This window comes from Zosterops lateralis (assembly GCF_965231275.1).
Source record: "Zosterops lateralis genome assembly, chromosome: 4".
NCBI classification, from domain to species: Eukaryota; Metazoa; Chordata; class Aves; order Passeriformes; family Zosteropidae; genus Zosterops; species Zosterops lateralis.
In genome coordinates this window covers 27,391,873-27,414,784 of record NC_139765.1, presented here as the reverse complement: position 1 = coordinate 27,414,784, position 22,912 = coordinate 27,391,873, and the positions used below count along the sequence as shown (strand labels likewise).

General features: G+C 38.8%; 1 protein-coding gene across 3 annotated transcripts in view; it reads right to left on the bottom strand.

Annotated features, from left to right (window-relative positions):
• The window catches only part of BLTP3B (bridge-like lipid transfer protein family member 3B), a 49,808-nt gene extending 32,134 nt beyond the window's left edge, over positions 1–17,674 (bottom strand). Inside the window, exons 1-5 of one of the 3 annotated variants that reach the window (XM_083858870.1) lie at positions 17,501–17,670; positions 10,460–10,606; positions 4,713–4,875; positions 3,584–3,622; positions 1,008–1,099 (exon numbers count right to left, since the gene is read on the bottom strand). In XM_083858870.1, the coding sequence (XP_083714996.1) occupies positions 1,008–1,099; positions 3,584–3,622; positions 4,713–4,875; positions 10,460–10,482 (317 nt within the window). In that variant the 5' untranslated portion in view covers positions 10,483–10,606; positions 17,501–17,670. Of the gene's footprint in view, positions 1–1,007; positions 1,100–3,583; positions 3,623–4,712; positions 4,876–10,459; positions 10,607–17,500 lie in introns of all 3 variants that reach the window. The other 2 variants (XM_083858871.1, XM_083858869.1) reach the window with 2 other exon arrangements.
• Between the last annotated feature and the right edge of the window lie 5,238 nt (positions 17,675–22,912).

Here is a 22,912-nt window from a genome sequence, read left to right as displayed (position 1 = left end):
ATTCAAAACAGTATAAAGTATTTACTTTATTTCATTCTATAAAGAAAGGCATCCTAAATGGTGGTTACACTTCTACAGCAAATCAACATGCATTCCAGCATTTAAAAAGATTAAGATGTTGTAAATAATTTTTAAATAAATTTTCTATATATCCTGAATGCTTTAGATTAGCGTATGGAAATTTAATATTAAATATTATTTTAACATCTAAAAATTTACACCCTTTTTTTTCCCTGCTTGTTTAAAAAAACCAAACAACTTGTGTGATTTGTCATTCCTTTTCCTTTTTCAACTTCATTCCACACAAAATCTCTATGGTAGTGGTTTTTAATCTGTACCTTAGGAGACATAGAGGCCCACGGACTACTTCTACACATTGCACAGAAGTAATAACAAGAAAAAAAATGTATCATCAAATTTATTTCTCTGTATATAGGTCCCTGTGACCACAGAAAAATGTTTTGAGTCTATGTAAAGGAAATGACTGGGGTGTGGAGAGACAAAAATCACTGATGTAATGTTGTACTGTTCCAATGAATTGCTTAAGTTGTGGGCTATACAGTGTGCATGAAATCTCTCAGTAAGAATCAGCTGATACAATTGAGAAAATAAAATTTTAAACTCCTTAGACAAAATAAATAAAAAAGAAAATATTTTAACCCCCACATGAACAGTATATGTATATTCCAAAAAGGATGAAGGCAAGATATCATTAATTTATAAAAAACTTAATATCAATTAAACTCAGTAAATATCTGACACAGCAGTTGCACCCCTACGAAACGTACCTTGCAAGCTCCATACCTAGTTCACATGTTCTCTCCAGGCTTGGGTCTGGATAGCTCCATGACCACTACACTATTTCACACACAAGCAATACAATAAAATTTTGGAGGAGATGGGAATGGCAAACTGCAACCCTATATACTTCTTAAAATTTGCAGTCAATCTGTACTATGTAATTCCAAACCTTTTTTGATCAATTATATGGAAGTACCATCACTGACCTCTGCCCGGATGCAGTTGCTATAGGAGAGGGTCCATTAGGGGCACGTGGCTCTTCACAGGTGCTCATTTCCATTACAACTTTATCCAAGGACTTGAGAAACAGAAAAGAAAAAAAAAAATAAAATTGAGACTTTAGAGGTAACAAAGTAAACAGATGACATATGAAGAACAAAAATCCAAATGAAAAAGGTGACTCGAGAAGTTTTTCTGAAATACACACAAAACATTTCCTACCATGTCAATTTTTCCATAAACTTTCATAACACACTAGAATTATCTTCTTGTAACTTTTTCCTTTTTTTAAAAAAATTTTGTGAGCTCTAACACATATCCTCAGTCCAATACTATATCATGAAATTCTTGGCCCCTGAATATTATTTATCCAACACATAAATTTTCAAAAATTGCAGTTCAAAATGGACATGCTTTAATGTGCAGTCATCTGAATTTTCTTTCTATATGGCTGTTCTTTCAACAAAATACTTAATACTTAATGCAAGCTGATTCAAAGCATGGGAGTTAAGATTTTTTCCCTGTCTAATTCTAACTTTCTACCACCCCTTCTGAATGCCCCCATTTATGCTCTTAGGTCAGACAAACATCAGAAACCCCTTTGTCCTCAGTTTTAGATTTTTCATTATTCAATCTACCTTAGCTATTAGATTATTTGTCATAATCTGCTTGCTCCACATTTTTCTGTGCTACTCTTACCCATTAAAACCTGACTACAACCAAAAAGTAATGAACTGTCTAGTCTGGATTTATTTATACTTCACTGCATTTTGATGCTTAAAGGGAAGAAATAGTTGGTAACAGTAAATTTGCACATTTAAAAATTATATTTTAGCTGGCCCAATGATTATCTTGTCTTGAAAACAACAGAGAAAAAAAACCAAGAAAAACCCAATCCCTTAGTTTGAGGATGGTGGGGGGAAGCCAAGATTTCTCCTAGTAATCCTAGAAGTTTTGGATGTTCGACCACTCTTTTAAAAATTCCCTTTATTACATGACCAGTGCACAGAACAGTAGGACAGTGATTTCAAGAGATTGCACAATATAAAAAAGAAGTAACAAAAAATGTATCTGGATGAAGATCTGTGTCTTTTCTCACTAGCAACTACTGTACTTGGATAGAGTAAAAACTTCTGCAGATTATCCTTGGGGCCCAAAATCACTCCTCAAAACTATCATGTTTACCATATGAAATCAGAACTGGATGAACAAAGATAACAGTATGTGCCACTGTGTTAACAGCTTGATTCTCACTAAGGGCAACTGAGCTCAATGAAAGGCCCTTTGGCTAGATAAGTGGGTTCTAGTTATCCAGTAAGCTATGCTAACAGAGGATGCTATTCCAACTTAATTCAACTCTCAGTAGCAAAAATATCCCTCCACCCCTGTCCCTCCCAAAACACCAGAAGTTCAGTGATATAATGAAGGGCTGAGATTTGGCACTTGGGCCACTAAATTCACTTTCCTTTAGAAATCAAAAAGGCTGTTGTACAATCTACCACTGAACAGTGAACTTTTGTTACCTGTTTATAATGCACTTGGTTCAAGGAAACCTTTATGTAAGAAAGGTTACCTTGAAAGTTAGCCTCACAAAGTGCTAATGTAAGTTTAACAGGAGCAAAGCAAATAATGCCTTGCTACCATAGGTCAAAGTGTGTCATGTTTAAGAATAGCACAGCTTAAACCCATTTCCTAATTTGGCAGTTGCATCTCACAGCCAAGAGGTCAAATCATCCACCTTGGCATTACCAGATTTTAAGTTCTGGGTGTCAGGAAGAAGCAGTACAGACATCAGTACATTCCAACTGGGTCACTAGCAAATGCATCAATTATTTAAAACAACATGTCTTTCCCAAGTCTGATTCAGAACAAAGGAATTACAAGCACATTCACTGCAAGACTGGGAAACATGACAGCTAAAGGAATACTCACCCTTAAGCACACTCAACTGCAAACGCAATTGAGAAAAGTTTACTCATCATCAAATAAAATTACTTCTGGGGCTACCACAATTGTTAGTATATTTAAAAATAAAGAATAAAGGAAGGCAAATACAAGAATTAACACGACTTCTAATTATCATTGAGTCCTATTTATGCATTTTACCTCCTATTTATATCCAGGCTGAATTCTAGGTGGTTACAAAAACCCTACAAATGCTATGTGTGTCAAACCTGCTATAGCTGAGATGACTGTGTGAAGATTTGAAAAGTCCCAGAAAAGACATCTCCAAAAGAAAGGCAGGAACTTGTAAAAGGGGTTAACTGGACAAATAACTACCCTTCAGGTAAACCCAAATTAACAAGTAATGACTAAAAACTTGACAGAAACGAGCTAATGGTCAAACATTACAGAGATTACACCAAAGCCACAGATTAGGAAAACAAACCTACCAAGAAAAAACACTAAGGCATTTTGCCTTGATCTGCTGCTACCCAAGGACACTTAGTAAAGGCCTGTTGATGTTTCAGTTATTTCTAGAATCACACCAAGAGAACTATATAAATATTTCATATAGATTGTGCTACACACAGTACATTTCAGAGTTTATTTCAGAACTCACCAAAGAGATGGGATGTGTTTTCAATTTTGTCCATGGTATCTGCAAGAGAAAACATTATTCTAAAGCAAATTAAATATTAAAAAGATAGTAAAATAAACCACACAGAATCTGTTTTAGGCATACAAATTATATTTCTAACTTCTGAACTCAGCATAATATTACTTTCAAAATGTTAAGTTCATCTGAACATACTATATGGTGACTTTATGCACACACTAGGTGTTAAAAACTTTGAACTTCAAAATCTACCTATCACTGAGCAGAAAAACAGAGGAACAAAGCAGAATCTGTCTCTTTAACAATGAGTTAACAAGCATCAGAAGAAGCATCACTGCCTTACACATTCTTTCCTTGAAAAGGAAAGAAAATCTACATCTCCTTTGCTGACCTACAACTGACTGGATGCATGGAACAAAACATCAATTTTACTGCATCCAGAAAAATTAGGAGAACCTTCCACAGTGGGGAAAAAAAGCAAAGAAAGAACACTAAAAAACCATAAACAAACCCCACCAGGTGCTAATGTTTGCCCACACTGTAACTTCAGTCAAGAACAAGCCAGTCTTCATTTCTTAATCCTACATTCGTAAAATGTAGGTGCAGATGATATATCTTGTTTCAATTATTAGCAGCCACAACTACCAAAAACGCAGGATCTACTAGATTTACTGTGTTTCCCACATTTCCTACAGAGATCAGAATCCCTCAGAAGGATATTTTTGGAAACAGGAACAAAACAAGAGGGAAAGCAATAAACAAAGAGGCGTAAAGAAAGAACATACAAAAAGAACAATAAATAATTATGATAGACTAATTACCACAGACAAATACAAACTTTTATTTCTACCTCATTTTTCAAAACATGCAGGAATGAATTCTACTCAGAAAGAATAACAATTAAAAATAATCCCTCTTATTTTCAGTATTTCCAGATGCATTTTATGTCATCACATGACAAACAAAAATAAGGAAGAAATTATTGCTGATAAAACATTTGTTTTTCTTTAAAATTTTATTAAGCATTTATCACAATTTCCAACTAACACAAAATTGCTTGAAAGTTTACAAAGACAGAACAAAAGGAAGCAAGATTTGTTTTATTACCATTCCAGCACAATAAAACACTCACCCTAATGGATGCTTTATTACAAAACACCTTGTTTATAGCCAGCCATGTTGGAAGATCCAGCATGTTCTGGAGTACCTCTTGATCCAGCTCTAAATTGGTCAGCTGACCTTCCCCCTTTAATGTGCTCAGGTTGATCTTGTCAGGTGACAGATTTTTGGTGAACCTAAAAACAAACACACCTTAAGTAAAAACATACAAAGCAATCAAAGCTATCCTGCATATCAGTGACAATTTAACTTAAAGCAATGATATGGGGGTTTAAGAAATCTTAGATAAATTTCACACTGGAAAGAAATGATACAATGGAATTGATTTGTCCCTCTAATTTTTTTTCACCTCAGTAGCTCAATCTCTAAATACATAAACAAAAATATATTGTGGGATATCTTCTAATTTTTGTGTCACCTAGAACAACAAAAAATCCTTGACTCAAACTATTGAGCTATTAATTTTAAACTATATAAAGCAGAACAGAATCTATTTCATGCTTTAACTTTCTGAAAGGAAAAAAAAAATCCCAAACCCCTAAAATTACTGTCATAAGAGTACCTTTCTATATATTTAGCAAAAATCTTGCAATAAAAGTTTTACATATAATAATAATTAGATTTAGTCATAGAATTTAATGACAAATTAGAAATACACATACACACACATAGCAACAGGAGGTATATAAAATACTGGATGAAAACTTGAAAGCTGAATATGATATCCATGTGGTAAAAAGTGTAACTATTTAAAAGCATACATATAAATAACTTATATCTCAAATGCACTAGGATTTGCTGATACAAGGAAAGAATCTGTGTGACTGTGTCAAATGCTTCACATCCTTGTAAGAATGACAGAGCCCATGGATTCTCCACCTTCAAACCACAGCTGTAGCATTGTATCTACTGTAAGCTAAGAACAGGCTATACTTTACCACACTTTCAATCTATCATGAAAAATTGTTTCTGCTCATGAATTGAGTCTAGTTTTACAAAATTAGGAGTAGAAAATACTGCCATTGGCATTATGCTTTGTGACTTTTCCTACCAAAACCTCCTGGTACTGCTGTTCTCCAGGCAGAGAGCAAAGGGTTTGTCTGTCCTCAATGATGGAACACAGCCCAGAAGCAATGCCTCAGAAGGTGCAATTCCAGCATTTCCTTTCCATTCAAGAGACAACTTCTAACTGAACTACAAGGTCCTCATTAAGTACTTGATACTGGGGGAGGTGGTGGAAGAAGATGAAACAGGTTGGCAAGCTCTCTTAACAGTTTCCAAGTACAGCTTGAAACTTTTTTGAGTCCAACTGCCCTACTTCACTCCCAGGATGGTTAGCTTTTTGTCAAGCCTGACAAAATGCAAACAGTATGTATTTACAAATATTACTAGACATGTTTCTTATGAAATGCTGCAGTTGTTACTGTATTGCTTACAGTCATAAATTATCCACAAGCAATGAGATTTAATCTGTGAATAATATAGTTTCATAATTTCAGTACTAAAAATATATTGAGATAAGGCTATTGATAAATGTATTTTCCTTGGCAACTAATGTATTTCTAAATGCTCTGTTTAGAAACATTGTGAGGGGAATGAAGGACTTCAATTATTTTGTTTCCTGGTTACTCTTTTTTCTGTCTTTCTTTCAACAAGAAAGAATAATGAGAAGAGCTAAACAACCTTCCTCATTAAAACAACCTATCAGTAACTGTAAAATAACTGCAAAATATAAAACTTCCTATATCAGAAACCATTGCAAAGTCTCATCTGACTCAGGTTGTACAAAATTCCTAGAAGAAAAAAAGCAGCCATTGAGTGTTTTCAGCCACCTGGTAGCACCTCTCACTCTTGACTTTCTAAGTAAGGCTCAACACAAGAATTACAAACTGATGTCATCTTAATGTCACATTTACACAGCAAACGCAAAACCATTCTGCCATTACACATGCACAGGTACACACAACTCTCCTAAGACTCATGCTCTGTGAAAAAAGTCTCCCTCAGAGTTCCCTGCTGCTCAGTCACACCAGAAACGCCTCCCAGCTCGGAGATAGATCCAAGCATTACCCTGGTCACAGCTGCAGACACATCACAGTGAAACACACAGGACTACAGAAAGAGGTTTTCAAACTTCTGAGCAAAAGATATCAAAACACCACTAAAGAGGAGAATGGCAACAGCAAAGCAATTTTTGAGTTACTTTCAATATCCTTCAAACAAACAGAAGCCAGTCTTTCTCAACAGGAGGACAGGGAAAAAATCAGAAAGGACCATCACTTTTTCTATATACATTTTTTTTAATTCTTCCAAGAGTGTTGCTTTGAATTTATTTCCTCTCCTGCAGCCAGTGAAAGAAAAAATGCTCTAAGTGCTGCTTCATTCAGGAGAGACACACATAAGAGGATCTCTACCAGTTAAGACTGTACCTTTCATGTCAAAAGTCACAGAAAGTTACAGGTGAGCTGTGAGAAGATATTCTTAGCAAAACTGTTTTCACTGATTGTGTTTCAATTTCACATTTCCTTTCTCAAAACATATCTGAGGTTTGAATTACTATGTGATAGTATGAGTTTCGATACAGTTTTATTATTGAATTTTACATGTATAATAATGCTGTAAAATATTTACCATTTAAATGCAAGGATACAGAAATATGAATTCATCAATATCATAAGCTGCCTAACATAGCTCCTTTGGGCGCATCTACACACACACGCACTAAATATTCCTATGCAGTTACAGATAGACGGTTCAACTTTAATTTACAAAGTACAGACTAAGAGTTTAGTGAAAAGCATAAAAGACTTCACAGTAACACTGCAGTATTAAGAATCAAAGAGGAGTAAGTTAATCAATGTATTTTGTCAGGACTACAACAGTTCTTCCAGTTCTCTCCCTCTAAAATAACTCAAAAACCTACATAAAAGATGCATTTATTTCCTTGCCTAAAATGTTTTTTTAAAAAAAACATCACAGGCTTGGAGCTCTGAATGGAGCAGGGAAGATGGCCAAGAACTTGAAAACAGAAACAAAAAATCCCCCAGAACAGGTAGAGAAGATAGGAAAAGACTTTTCTGAAGTCACAAGTTTATGGCTTGTATACGAAAGGCCACAAACCACGTGAAGCTTAGAGCAGTGTTCCCCAAAGGTTTGGAGCGAATACCAGGTGCCTTGTGAAGTTTGAGAACAGAAACTCCAACACAGAGAAATAAGAGAAATCTAGATCACATTTGGACACAGATTCCCAGCTATTTTGCACATCTCCTGTTTTTCCCAGCTCTACCATGTGTCTTCCTGTTTTTAAAATAAAATTTCCTCAGTGATATGACTCTAAATATATGCTCAAATCATGACAAATTATTAAATCACAGTATGTGCTGCAAGTTTGTTTATTTCCTTGTTCTGAACTCAAAACTGCTTAAACAACAGGCTCCAAAAAAGGGAAGCATTACCTACTAAGCACTGCCAACTGGATCAATAATAGAACGGCAGAAATGAAACACGAAGATAACAGGTTGGGTTTTTTTACTGTTTCACCTGGCTGAACCATGTTATTTGATCACTAAAGAATTACACCATTTCTGAAACAAGACAAATGATCTTTTTCAATTGAGTTTCTCAGGAAGATGTTTCCTACCCATGACTGTAAGTAACAGAGTGAAGGAGGTCTACTACCATTCAGCTCACTACACTTCAAATTTTAAGACTTCAAGCAGAAGAGGAATAGAACTAACTCAAATTTGCCACAGAAAAAAAGTGTTGGGATCGACAGTGTATACTGTTACAAATGAGTTCCTCTCATCCAGCCCAACACCACAAATCATACCTAATTCTAAGTAACTGGCTTGATCAAGCACACCCCTCACTATCTGCGACACCCGACTGGCACCTTCTTACACCCTCTAACACCAATTTGTACACAAGAAAGATATCACCCCTTTACCTACCGGTATTGTGGCCACTCCACACAAATGGCTACATACTTTATCTAATCTCACCCTGAACATCTGCAGAATTGTCAGGTGTGTATTTGGTGTCTGAGTGCAAGATGGAGAACCCTCCATGGCCGGTTGGATGTCCAGCATGGAGAAGATCTGCATCACCTGCTGCAAAGCACTTTGTGAAGGTGCTCATTGCCCAATCCTCTGCAGCAGGACAAGGAATTTCCTTGTTTACAAACCCAGCCTGGACCTTCTGCTCTCAGGCTGGTCATTAGTTACACCACACTGACAAGTCCAAAATACCACCTACAACCCTACAGCTTCAGGTAGGACTTTTCAGGCCTATATAGGAACTTAAGCACGTAACACTTGCACGCTTTTTGATCTATCACAGCATAAAACCAGATCTTCCTTGCCAGGGAAACCACAAATTAGGACCTTGGCTCAACAAGCAACCTGTATTTGTGTAACATATCTGGTGCAGTGTCACACCACACCCTTATCCATCCCATTGTAGGAGCCTTGAATAATACACATGCTTTGCTGACACCTTCCAAATAATTGCATCCCCACCAAGTCTCTTGACAGTACACAATGCTTCCCCTAGTTAATTCTGTAATAACACATATAGGAAATTATTTTCTTTCAATTTAAAAAGCTGAATTGCTTGCTTTTTGGGTACAGGCAGCTGAGACAGCTGCTGTCATCAATGATTATTATCTAATTATGTGTCATGAAGCAGATCTGCACAGACACAGCCAAGCACTGCATAAATGAGGAGCTTGCACTGCACAAATGATAATCATGTGGCAAGTAAAACATTGCTTAAGCAATTCACCTTTCATTTATGATAAACCCTTATACAGACCAAGATTAAGCTTTTCTATTCCATCAGTCTTTTCACAGCAAGCAGAGAAATGGCCAATATGATCAAACCCAAAGAACTTTGTTCAAACATGACAATCCTATACATGTCAGGGCTTAATTATATGTTGAGTACAAGAGAACATAAAATCCTGAATATATCAAACAATATGTGGCAATGTATTTACAACTTGCCCACTGCAGGCAGCAATAAAACCACCTTAATTTGCTTATGGTTGACAACTATTAAATTCCACTTAAAATGCAACATTCTGTACGTAATGCAAAAAAAAAAGCCATATGATGAAAAATAACTTCAAAAATTAAAAATCATGAAATAATGATATAGCGCAAAAGCAAAACAATACCTGCTTTTTGAAAACCTCATCATTTATTTATATGACATGAGCACGTATCTATTTTAATGCTAACCGATCAGATCTCACAACAAAATAAGGTCTTTTGATAAGATATTAACTGTAAGAACTCTTCTAATTTAAAATAACGGAAATAAAATCAGTCACTTTTTTCTGTAAACCAGTTAAAGAGCTGACCTTCAAATATATCAATACAGAGGTAATACACAATAAGTGATGAAAAGAAATTATGTAGATGCAAATAATAAACAGTAAATGTCATATAGCTTAAATATATTAGGAAATACTCAGATTACATTTAGAAAATACACATAAAGGTATGTTTATAATGGGATTGCTGATTTAGTCCACAAACTCATTTTACAAATTTAGTTTAAGACTTACAAAAACCCCAAAGAAGCCAAAACACACAGCTGCATAGCAAACCATTATTTTTTTTACAGAATTTTAAATTATAAGAAGAAACAGAAGTGGAAACCTAAGTAGCATTTATAGACCTCACTTCACTCCTAAATTTATATAAATACATACCACCTCTTATATTTACTCTACAAAGGTGGGAGAGGGGAAGTTACCTGAGGGCAAGGTATTCAGACATAAGGCCCCTACTCCTGGCGAAAGCAAGTGGTCAGTTGCCACGGCTTCTGAGGAGCTTCTGGTACTCATTTTGGTAGTAAGGATATTCACAGCAAACCAATCTCCACCAGAGCCAGCTGGGATCGCTGCAGGGAACGGGACACAGGGGACATACAAGGGATCAAGTTCAAAGGGAAAAAGGAGTGATACAATAATGTAAGAGAGTTTTCGCTAAAGATAACTGCAGTTACAAGTTGTTACACATCATGACACTACAGAATTCAAAAGGAAACAGACCTGTGTAAAACACCAGATTCCCATGAGGATATCCCTTGCTGTCTGATACTACGGTACTGGAGCCCTGTTTAAATGAACAGCTTACGAAGAAAATTTTAATTGTGCAGGAAAGATCTATATAATGTAACCAAGTTGTTTCAGGGATATCCAGTAATAATTTGGAAGAAGATAGCCCAAAGATGCAGCATAAGAGGGTTTTATTTTATTTTTAAATGGAAAACAACTTTTCAGTTTTGTTTTGCCTAGCCTGAGATTTCTCACATTATTTGTTCCTATTTACAGTGTCCCAACCTCAGCTATTCAAAATTCAAACTAAAGAAACCTGACTCTAGAGATATAGGGGAATGGGACTTCTGGGCTTGTTTCTGTGTTCAGTGTGGTGCTACAAAGACTTACACACATCTGAAAGTCTGATTTTTGCAGGCTATGAAATTTCAGTACAATAAACTCCTCAAAACAAAAGTTCTCTGCTAACTGTCTTCACTTCAAAGAGATGCCTCATCTTAAACATAATTAATTCCTACACTTTTACCCCTTTGGGTGCAACAAAACCCAAACATTTGGACAGTGACCTTGGTAGGCAGTTTGTTCGTATATCAGAACAGCATTTAAGAAATTTATCACTGAAGTCAATTACAGATACCTAGTTACAAATTATTCTTCTCAAGTTTCCAGACTCTGGGCAATGGGAGAAACTACAACATGAAACCTGTTTCAGAAGTGGGCAACCACCTAACTTTCAGATTCCTGAGTAGCTGGATCCAAGTGTTACTTCCTTGGGAGTCAGAAGGAGCAAGCACCTCTGAGGAAAAAAGAAAACCCTCTGATGTTCCCAAGCTAAATGGTGAAGATGCATGGCAGAGCTGCTACGAAATCTGCGCTGGGGACATTCTTCCAACAAGGCCTGTACATCCATCTGTGGGAGGCTGGAAGAACTAAAAAGCACAGCCTAGCTGGAACTCTTTCATCTCCTGTGTTTCCTTATCAAAAATTAAGACAATGAAGAAACCTAAACCATGGTTAGCACCAGCTCCACAAAGATGTACTCTTACAGGAGTTACTGGATTGAGAAACTTGGGTTGTTGTGCAAGTGGCCAAACCCAAGATACTATTGATATAATTGAGTAATTAAAAAAACAAACAAACAAAAAAAACCCCAAAAAACCAAACAACCAAACCAAAACACAACCTCAAAGCACTAAGGCTTTGGTGGGAAAAATAACAAATTTTTAAAAATGTAACTGTGGGCTAGTTTTGATACTTACATACTCCATAATCACTTGACCTTAAAAGACAATTGTATTCCTTACAGGCTTTATTTAAATATCCTTTTTTCCCAGGGAATAGCTTATACTAGTGTGTCAGACACTTGAACAGAGCAATCTTCAAGACCATTTTCATTGTGAAACTTACTAGTATTCTGAGAACTCTAAAGAAAATGATCACATACAATTAAAATGCTGCTGAGTAATTACTCTTGATTGTGCAAATGTGTTAGTTTTTATTATGTACTCACAAGTTGCCTAACTTCAACAAAGCTTCAGCAGAACTTTAATTGTACAAATACAGTGTCTGTAGAATTAGCATTTAGATTTATAATACACTTGCAAAAATAACGTAAAACAAACTGAAAAGGAAAAGTCAAATTCTGTGTTTATTTTATTAACACAAACGCTACTGAAAGCTTAAGAGATCTTTCTGACATGTAATGCAAGATTTAATATAAAATCTTAATAAAGGTAACAATTAAGAATTTTACCAGAAAATGTATTATTGCTCATTTATCTCCAAATTACAGGTATAATTTCACAAAGCACCACAGCAATTTCAGTTTGAATTTTGGAAGATGTTCTGTTACAGAATATTAAAATGCAATATGATGAATGAAGCTACTAACAAAACCAGAAGAAAGTTAAAGTTTTTTTTATATCTGTTGAAAAAAAGCATTTATTGATTCCTTCATGTTCATTGGAACATTACCAGCACATTCACATGGAAGAAATTGTTGGCACGAAGTCTCCACTTGAATACTGAAAGTATTGATTTTCAAACATAAGGGAATTTAAGAAATATAGGATTACAGTGATATTTTACATTGCTCTTTCTCCTCCTCCTTGTCTGCTGTCTCAAGCAGTTGTGCTTTATTACCTGTAGTTTTTAGGCTTATTCTTTCAGTGGGTGCAGCATTTAAGACAGACATAATGCTAACACTTTCTGCAAGCATTCAGATTCAATACAGACTCGTTCAGAAAAACAGAGATTATTATGCCTACATAGTGTTTTGCAATTTTATCACATACTACACAAGCCAATAATGTCACTAACCTAGAATACACTCTGAAAAAATAGAACAAGCAAAGAGAGAAGTGGAAAAGTACACATTTTGTGTTCTTTGGCTGGCTAAAGGAGTTGGCTAACTTTCACAAAACTAAAGTGACACAGAAATGGAATACACAAAACTGAAAATAAGCAAAAAACTACTTATTTTGCTACTAGCAGAATTTTCAAAGTTCATCCAATCAATTTTGGTCATTTACTTACAGGAAGGAAATGGCCCGTTCTAGTCCAATGAAGGTGTGTTATACTGCTTTACTCTAAAAGGAGTCACCTCAGATTTCTTGAGAGGACAACATCCCTCACCAAACAGGCATGTCTGACTGGTATAAAAGCAGGTCAATATGCAGGGCAAATACTTCAGTAGGATGGATATCAGTGAAGTTGTCCTAGATTATCCTAGATTATGCAGGATATCATTGCTTATATCAAGACTAACATCCATACAATTAGGATGCTACTCTTTTACAACCATTCTTTATATGAGCTTTAGAGTGACTTCCCAACTGCGAAATGAAGACAATTGTCACAAAACTCCCCGCAATTTTCTTCTATTGAAATCTTAGTATGTTCACATCTATTGATTCAGATAAACAAAAGCAAAGGTCTAAGTTCATGCAGAACATTAACTAATGACACAACTGAAACCAATTTCTGCCATACCAAACACTTTAGAACCCCTTACTGTTTTCTTTCTGGAAAATATTGAGTAAGAAGCAAACTGTAACTTTTCAAGTTGAACTACGTGTTATCATTGATAAACTTAAGAGTTGGTATCAATTGAGGTGAAGACTGTCATATTTAGTGTGGCTACTTATCAGACAGGCAAAGTTTATAAGCTTGCCTTCATTTACACATATCTTTATAAACAAAACTGTTTTTCACAGGGCATGGATCATGCAGATACACAGATGACTCAGACATCTCATTAACTAGAAAAGGAATTGCCATGAGACTAAAAGCCAAAACTATAAAACACTTGACAACACCATTATATAAGTCTGAGTTAGTAATACCCGATCCCTGTATGTACCTCCCATCCAAGAAACCCAAGACTGAAACCTCTGGCACAGAGATGATCCTCTCATAACCAGAGAAAGTACTGCAGTAACACCACAGTGAACTTGCACAGGGCAATCTAGATTCCTAGCAGAAATCTTGAACACCATTGTTTCATACACTTGTCCACCAAGTCTGAGAAAAAAAGAAGGTATGCTCAAGGATATCTGCAATCATCATAGCAGAGCATTAAACAGAAAATTTTGCAATAAAAAGGTGCAAGAGATTTCAACAAGAAATCTCTCACCCACTGAAAATATGTAACAGCACAAATGATGATTCAACACAAGTTTCAGTTCATTGGGGAAGACCTTTACAGTATGAGTAAGTGATCCCAACACTAGAGAAGACTTCTAGGGATGGTGTCTTTCCTGCCTTTGTCAAGGATGATGCTGTTATCCAGACTCCACAAGAGACTTATTTTAGGGCACATATGAAATAAAGACACTCTGTCACCTGCATTCAGTAAAACCACAGCTAATATAACATGGAGATAACAAAAATTCAAGCCTCCACATAGCAAACTCATCTCTTCAGTTCAGTTGATAGGTTTAGTTTCATATCCTACACCATCATATAATGTGATGTACAACAAAAAGACATACAGTTTCCTCCTACCCCTTCCCTCCTTCTTGTTTTCTACCACAGCCTTGGGAAAGAACAATGCATGTTGAAGATAGAGGACTTTTTTTAAATTTTAAAAGACCAAGAAAGCAAAACATTCATTACCACATCCTGACATGAGATACAAGACTTGTTACAAGCTGAATAAAATAAGTTTTACTACTTTCATTGCTCTTAAACTGTAACACAGCAATAAGAAAATCCCTTTACAAAGTCATAAAATAATTTAGGTATTAAAATCGTTTCAAAATGCAGTTTGGGTCATCTTCTTGTCTTTAGACCTTAAAGACTAATATCTATGTAAAATCTCCACTGTCTAACAAATGTAGAATGACAAGGCTCCTTCTACACCAGTGTCCATTATCAGTTCATCTAATAAAAGCACTGTGAACTGCTATATGGAAACTGTGCTGCTGAATGACACAATGTTTTCAAATTTGCAAATACAGTACCTAGATAGGTAAAAGAGTAAAGACATGATTAACAGATACTGCAGTAACCTTCACGGCAAACATTGCCAAATCAATGATGACTGGGGGAGCTGGACATGACACCTGCTAAAGAGCCCTTCCAACCTCAACCGTTCTTTGGGTTGTGACAAAAAATCAAATAACTTCTCTGTAACTTAAGGTACAAATTTGTATCTTTGTTCAAACATAAAGGAAAATAAAATATTCAAAAATTAAAACGAGATGAGAGAGTAATTCTTTCCACTATTGCTTAATTATATATGCGCCTCTTCCAGTAAGTTTTAATCCTGCCACTAATACCTGCTTAGTTGAAGATGACAAGCAGGCAGCAGCTTCAAGAAACTACTAAAACTCCAGAACAGCAACTACTACTATAAGAGTAAAAAGTGAAAGTGTCCTTTGGCACTCTGTCTATTACAGGAAATTCCTTATGTACTTGGCTCCTTAGTCACATTCTCAGAAAACTTACTAAAGAAAATCTTGAATTAATACTTGTATAATTTTTGCTGAAAAATCAAGGTCCTGAAATTTAAGCTCATATCAGTTGAAATCTGTTTTCCTGAGTAACCAACTTCTGAAACCACTGACACACCTGTTCTGCAGGAAGTAAAGACATTATCTGAACATGTAATGAAAAAACACTCATTACAAGGGGCTTAATAATACTGTCTACATTTTAGGTAGCAAATACACTCTTGGAATAGTATGGATTATGAGCATCAAGTTCAACATGCAAGCCTCAAATCACTGGATATATCCCATAAGCTTTCCAGAAGTGATAAAATTTGTCATAATCATTTGACAGAGCCTTGTTGAGTAAGCATTATCACAATACACGAGAGGAATCACAAATTTACCAACATGACAAAGTACTTAGTTCTAATCTATTCAGCTGCTCATTTGAAAAACTAGACAAAAACTGACTCATCTTACTCATGCCTAGCTCCCAGACACATTTTAGAGTGAATCTGTAGCACAGAAACTAGAGCTCACGTCTCTTTCCATACAGCTCACTATACACTGCTGCAGGAAACAAGCTGCTAAATCCAGGTATTCCAAACTCCTGCTGGTTAGAAAACTGACTCAAGGCTGATGACATCTTCCCCTTGCATTTCCATTCACACAGCGCTCTCTCATTTTCATGTGAAGAAAAGAATTCTTTGTCAGCATTCCCTGCTACATAACTCATGAGCAGGGCGGAGAAGAAACATCAGTCTACTACTGCCCCACATATCACGTTTAGCAGATAGGTATCAAAGGATTTGGAATGAGAATTACGTTTTCTGTGTGCATCAACAAGATTAGTCAAATGACAATCTGTCACTCCATTTTGTTAAATTTTCTCTAGAAACATTTTTCAGAAATACCACACGAATGTGGAATAGAACATTAGGGAAAAAAAAAAACCCTAAAAATTGAAGTATTGCAGGTTATATTTTTTTAGATATAAAAGTAAGCTCTGAAGAATTAGCAACGCTGTGGTATCATGACAAATCGAGTACCTAACAGGTTTTTGCCTCTTTAGAAAATGGGAGAAACCTGATGCGGCTTTCAAAAACTGTATGAATCAGACTGTGTACTTTCTGCGATTCCTCCATCTTTCAAGCACACGACATTGACAGCCAAGACATTTACAGCAGATTTGTTTGTTTGTTTCGTTTTAGGCCGCGAGGCACCACAGACATTATTTCAGCCGCCCAGAAAACTACGAACTTATTTTTCATCTCTCTGCGTGCACCTTTTTGTTGCCGGCCTCACCTGTGTCTCGGGAGCTCGGAATTGCGAGCCGAGCTGCAAGGACACGGGCCAGGCCGCCCCGGCCCGGTCAGCCAGCGCTGCTCCGCGCCCCCGCCGCCCGGAGATGACGGGGGTCGGGTCCCCCCGCTCCTCGGCCCCCGCACACCTCGGGCAGCGGGGGCGGGCACCGTCTGCCCGGCAGGGAGGTGGCCGAGCCCGGCGGTGACTCACTCGGTGACTCCCTTCTGCGCCAGGCAGGCCGAGCCCCCTCCCCGCGCTGCGCCGCCGGCACCGGGCGAAGGAGCGGAGGCCAGGGGCCAGGTAAGCACTCGAGCATCCGGCCGCCCCCTCCGCCCCCAAACCACTGAGAGGAAGCGGCTTCAGCTATCCCATCTGCGGTCAGAATGGACCCGTTCCCGCCGCCCGGCGCTCAAGCCGGGGTCGCTCTCCAGGACAGGCACCCACAGTCGACCCGCCCCGCACCGCCCCAGCCTGCCCGGGGCACCGCGCCCCACTGACCTGGAGAGATGCTTCAGGATCTGCTTCTTGATAATCCCCGCCATGGTGTCTGCTTGCCCGCGCCCCTCACGACGACCAGCCGGCTCCAGGAACGCGCCTCATCCCTGCGCCCGCCCCTGCCCGAGGTGGGGAGAGCGCCGGGAGCGGAGCCGCTATCCCCACTCGCGCTCACTCGGCGCCCGGCGCCATCTTGGCCGCAGCATCGCTCGGTGACGGGCGCGAGACGGGGCGGGACGGGCCCTGTCCCCCGCCCCCCGCCACAGCGGCGGCCCCGGGCGGGCGGAGCGGGGCAGGACGGGGACGGGGCCGGGGTAGGCTCACCGGCACACGTAGTGCCGTGGGCAAGGGCAGTGCCGCCTCCGCCCTTCGCTTGCTCGCAGAGCCCCTGCCCGCCTGCTCGGCATCTCCGTCCCCAGTCAGCGCCCAAAGCCCCTGCCCGCCTCAGCCCCATCGCTCGCCTTTTCCCCGCCTGCTTCCGCCAGCTGTTCCTTTCATCCCTCTTTAGCCTTCCCATCTCCAAAACTCTGGAAGCGTGTCTGTGCATCCCCGCCTGTGAAGCATGTCCCAACACCATCACACCTTTGCCTGGGCCTGACCTCGGCCAAGCCAAAGGACAGGCTAGCTGCAGCTTCTCCAACATCCACATAAAAGGAACAAGGCTAGATAAGATGAACAACTCACTGACAGAAACTTACAATGCTGTGGCAAGAAATTTACACGTATACACACCCACACATATATATCCCATCCCCGAATTGCTCAAAGCCAGAGACTTGTAAAGTCAGGTTGTTCCTCAAAAGCTTACATTTTGCTGGGTATTCGTGGCAAGTATATAGCCTATGAGTTATTTTACTTTTGAGAGAACAGCCTCTCTTGCTGTAGCAAAATCTCCAAGTCAGTTAAGAAATTAGTTTTGTTCATCTAGTAACCCTGTTCCTCCGGCACTCCCTCATTCATAAAAGGCATCTTGAGGAATTTCAGTGGTGGGTAACCAAGTACCCTAAAACATTAACTGGAAAAAGAAAAAAGAAAAAAAAATCAGTCAGAAAACGAAATAGTTTTTCAGATGTGACCTCCATATGCAGGATGGGCCTCTGTAATAGAGTCTTGAGTTGCAGAGTAAAGACATCAAATACTATTTTCTCTGCTTCTTGTATACATAACATTAATAATTTACAAGCAATGAACCAAAACCCTAAGGACCTTTAAGTCAGAAATATGAAGCAGTAATAGGAAATATAGGTCAGGAGATGAACATTTTCAATTGATTTTTCAGACATTTAAAAATCAGTCAGTTGTGTAATATTGACCTCATTATATTCTTAAGGAGTTTCATAAGGTAGGAATGAGCTGTGTATGAAGCTAACACTTTTATGCCTGTTTTACGTTCAGTTTTCTCAGCTAGGAAAAGTCTACCAGTATCATGAAGAAACAATACTCATTATCATGATGGGTCAGTGTCTCATCAAGAGAGAAAATACAAGAGGCAAAGAAAGCAGGACCCATGCCGTGTGTCCTCTTTCAAGTGTCCCACATGCATAGCTCTGGAAGAACAGGGGAAGTCCTGAGGCTCTTCACTAATGTCAGAAGTGAAAACCAGAAATATTTCTGTCCAGCAGGATTGATCTGAATTGTGACCTCATGTTGTATCCCTGTGTCCTGGAGCATACGGGGTGGAGGAACAGAGGAAAATGCACAGATCAGCACAAACCACACACCACACCCTCCTCACACAGAAGGGAGTTAGAAGGGCACCAACTCTCCATGTTGATTTCAGACCTTCCCAGTCACCATGGACCTGCATGGTGATCCCTGGACTATGTCTGGCCTTGCTAATCCCACCAGTCCTGATCCTGATCATGACTTGGGGGCTGTCTTATGTGCTCGATATTCCAACTGCTTCATTGTCACATTTGCTTGGTAACCTGGGCTCTGGGCTTCATTCCCACACCTGTCTGCCTTCATCCCTGGCTGGGGGTGGTGGGACAGGCCCTGGCTAGCAAGGCCCTACTCTGGTGGCCACAGTTTCCCTCTTGGCTTCTGGATTCTCTCCCTCTTGGAGCAGCTGGCACTCATGTCACTAAGGACAATAAGGACTCCACTTGTGGGTATATCCAGGATGCTGAAATTATCTCAAAGAAAAACTTTGTCTTATATTTGCCATAGGTATTTTTAGGGCCTATTTGTGAGCACAACAGAATTTGTGAATTCAGCAGAACACCCAAAAAGCCATGGATGGAGAGTTTTCCATCCCCAGTCATCTCAACCACCAGCCTGCCCTTCAACATCACCCAAATACAATTACATGGAGTACAGTTCATTGATGCAAAGTCCAGGGTAACAACCCCCTGTCAAAGGGTGCAATAACTTCTTCCTCGAGGATATCTTTCTTTGGATGCTCTAAACAACCTGGAAATTCTGTTCTTGGCTCCATTCATTCTGAGGCTACTTCTCCCACAGACTTGAACCAAAAAGCATCTGTGCTTTGTAGAGGGTGTGCAGAGTGAGTTTGACTCTCTCACAGTTTCATGTGTTCATGGGGATTTCTTAACTAGAAAAACTGGAATGGAGTTGAGAGGAAAAAAACCCAAACCAACTGGAGCTCAAGCAACTTCAGAAACATGAAGATCATAGAATTTTTTAAAAATTATTTTTCCCATTAAATAAAGTAGTAGGAGATGTAAGAGAACAAACTAAATTTGAGCTACGTTTGAGTGAGTTCTTTGTATCATACTTGCAGAATGAGAAATCTGGCATGCTTTATTATGGATAATGCAAAAGATAATCGTCTGTCTTCAAATGCAGATGTGCAAGGCTTAAGTAGTCTGACAGACCATTATTCAAAGAGCATCACAATATATCAAGTCTCAAAATCAGTTCTCACAAGGGGCGATGTACCAGGTTTGCTACCACATGGACTTTTGAATGTCCTATTTATGTGTCCTTGCTGATTTTGTCTGTGTTACATACTCTAACAATAGAAAGTATTATCAGAAGTGCCATTGGAATATATGGGTGAATGTGTAAACAATCTCAATAAATATGCATGAATTGCCCTCAAGTAGAAGTGACAGTAAATACACCAACTTTAGTTCAAAGAGATTTGAAATAGTTTTGTATATCAACTACTTCACATAAATCTAAGTGAACTCTTAAAAGCCTGGCACTTGTCCTCCAAAAAAAAAAAAAAAAAAAAAAAAAAAAAAAAAAAAAAAAAAAAGTAACTCCAAATCCAACAATCCAACACAGGTTATTGGATGAAAACAGATGAAGCATCATAGAGCTGGAGCTAGTATTTAGAAGGGAAAAAGTAATTTACTAAATTCTGGCTTTCCCTTTTATTTTCACAAGGCAAAAGTTAGCAATAGATATTATGACTTTTTGAATCTAAACAATTATTTTAAGAACTTTATATTAGTAAAAGGATAAATAAAAGTTTTGCAATTTTAAGAGTAGTATTTTATGTTTCTCTTTAATACTGAATACCTAAATAATTCGTTACTATTCTATGTTTTGTGTATTTCGGATTTTAATTAGAAACCCAAAGGGGAACAACTGACAGGGTTCTTTAAAAAGCACCCAGGAGTTCCTGAACTCAAAAAACAGGCTTTTGATAATTCCTGTGACCTCTTCTCAAGAATCAAATAATGTATCTGCTAGAGTCAGGATTAAGGAAGCTGTCCTTATGACACTTCCTTTACAAGCACATAAAGAGGATTTGTCTAAAAGCAGATTGCCATGTGTTCCAATGAACATCCTGGCTCATGGAAAGACATTTGTTAGGGTGAACAGTCATCATACAGAGTAACAGTTATTTTTAAGTTAAGGAAAGTCAATTACACAAAAATACAAAACTGTAATGCTCTTTCTTTTTACTGGAATACAACAAAGGAACTAGAGATGGTAGGTAAAACATATAGATAGAGCAAAATTCATCATCAAGACAAATGCAAGGTGCTGCACCTGAGATGACATACCCACAGAGCCCAGTGCAGGCCCAGACCTGTGTGCCAGTGAAACAGCCTTGTGGAAAAGGGCCTGGGGGTCTGGATGGACATGAGGCTGAACTGGACTAAGCAGTGCACCATTGCAGCAAGAAGCACAAAGCAGATCCTGGGTTGCATCCACAGGCACATTGCTAGCAGGGACAGAAACTCGATCATTCCACCCTGCTTGGTGCATTTTAGGCCACACCTGGAGTATTGTCCAGTTCTGCTCCCAGCAACTCCAAAAAAATTTGTGGACAACTGGAGAGCATCCAAATTAAGGCCATAAAGATGATCAAAGGCTCAAGAACACACCCTGAAGAAAGAACTTTGTTTTTTCTGCCTGGAGAAGCTCTGGGGAACCTTATCACAGTATTGTGGTACTTAAAGAGTGGCTACAATAATGGAAGCTCTCACTTCACAAGACAAAGGGCAACAAGCTTTAGGTTGTACCAGGAAAGTTTTCATCTTGATATAGGGAACTTTTGCACAGTGAGAACAACCAATCACTGCAGTTCCCATTGCAGGTTTTCAAGATGGTGTTGGACAGGATGTTGGGTTTCATCATGGTTCGCTTTACTACAAAAGGTTGGACCAGATGATCTCTCAGCGCCCTTCCAGCTGGTGCTATTCTGTGGTTCTATAAAGGTGTGTGCTATATTACACAGACTTCACTAAAACAAAAGCTGACCAGCTTTTGTTTTAGAGAATTGGAACAAAGAATTCCAATAGCACTGTTTTCCATACTATTTATAATAAAAGTGTTAATTATGCATGCTTTGAAAAACTGTTTGCATGAAGGAAGGTTGTAGCCAGTTGGGGGTTGGTCTCGTCTCCCAGCCAGCCAGGGACAGGATGAGAGGACTTAATCTTAAACCCCACCAGTGGAGCTTTAGGTTGCATATTAGGAAGAACTTTTGTTGTTGTTGTTGTTTCACAAAAAGGGTGATTAGACATTGGAGTGGACTGCCCAGGGAGTTGGTGGAGTCACCATCCCTGAAGGTGTTTAAGTAAAGGCTGAGCATGGCACTTAGAGCCATGGTCTAGTTTACGTCGTATTCAGCCATAGGTTGAACTCAGTGATCTTAAGGCTTTTCCAACTTAATTGATTCTGTAACAATAAAATAATGATGATAGAATTTAGAGTTGCCTCCCTTTCCATGTTGTCACATTCTCACACAGCCCAGGCCCGTGTTGCTGGGCACTTCCCACTGAGACTGTCACTCAGCACCTTTCTCCCGGGGCGCGGGGTTCCCGCCCCGCAGCATCCCGAGCCGGCAGGGCCACCCGAGGTCGTCTGTAATTTTAAACCACTGCTGCACGGGGTTCTCGCCCCAACATCCCCGCCTCATCCCCGGCCGCCGGTACCGCCCCCGCGCGGCTGAGGGCGGCCGAGGAGGCGTCTGCAGGCGGGCCGGGGGCTGTC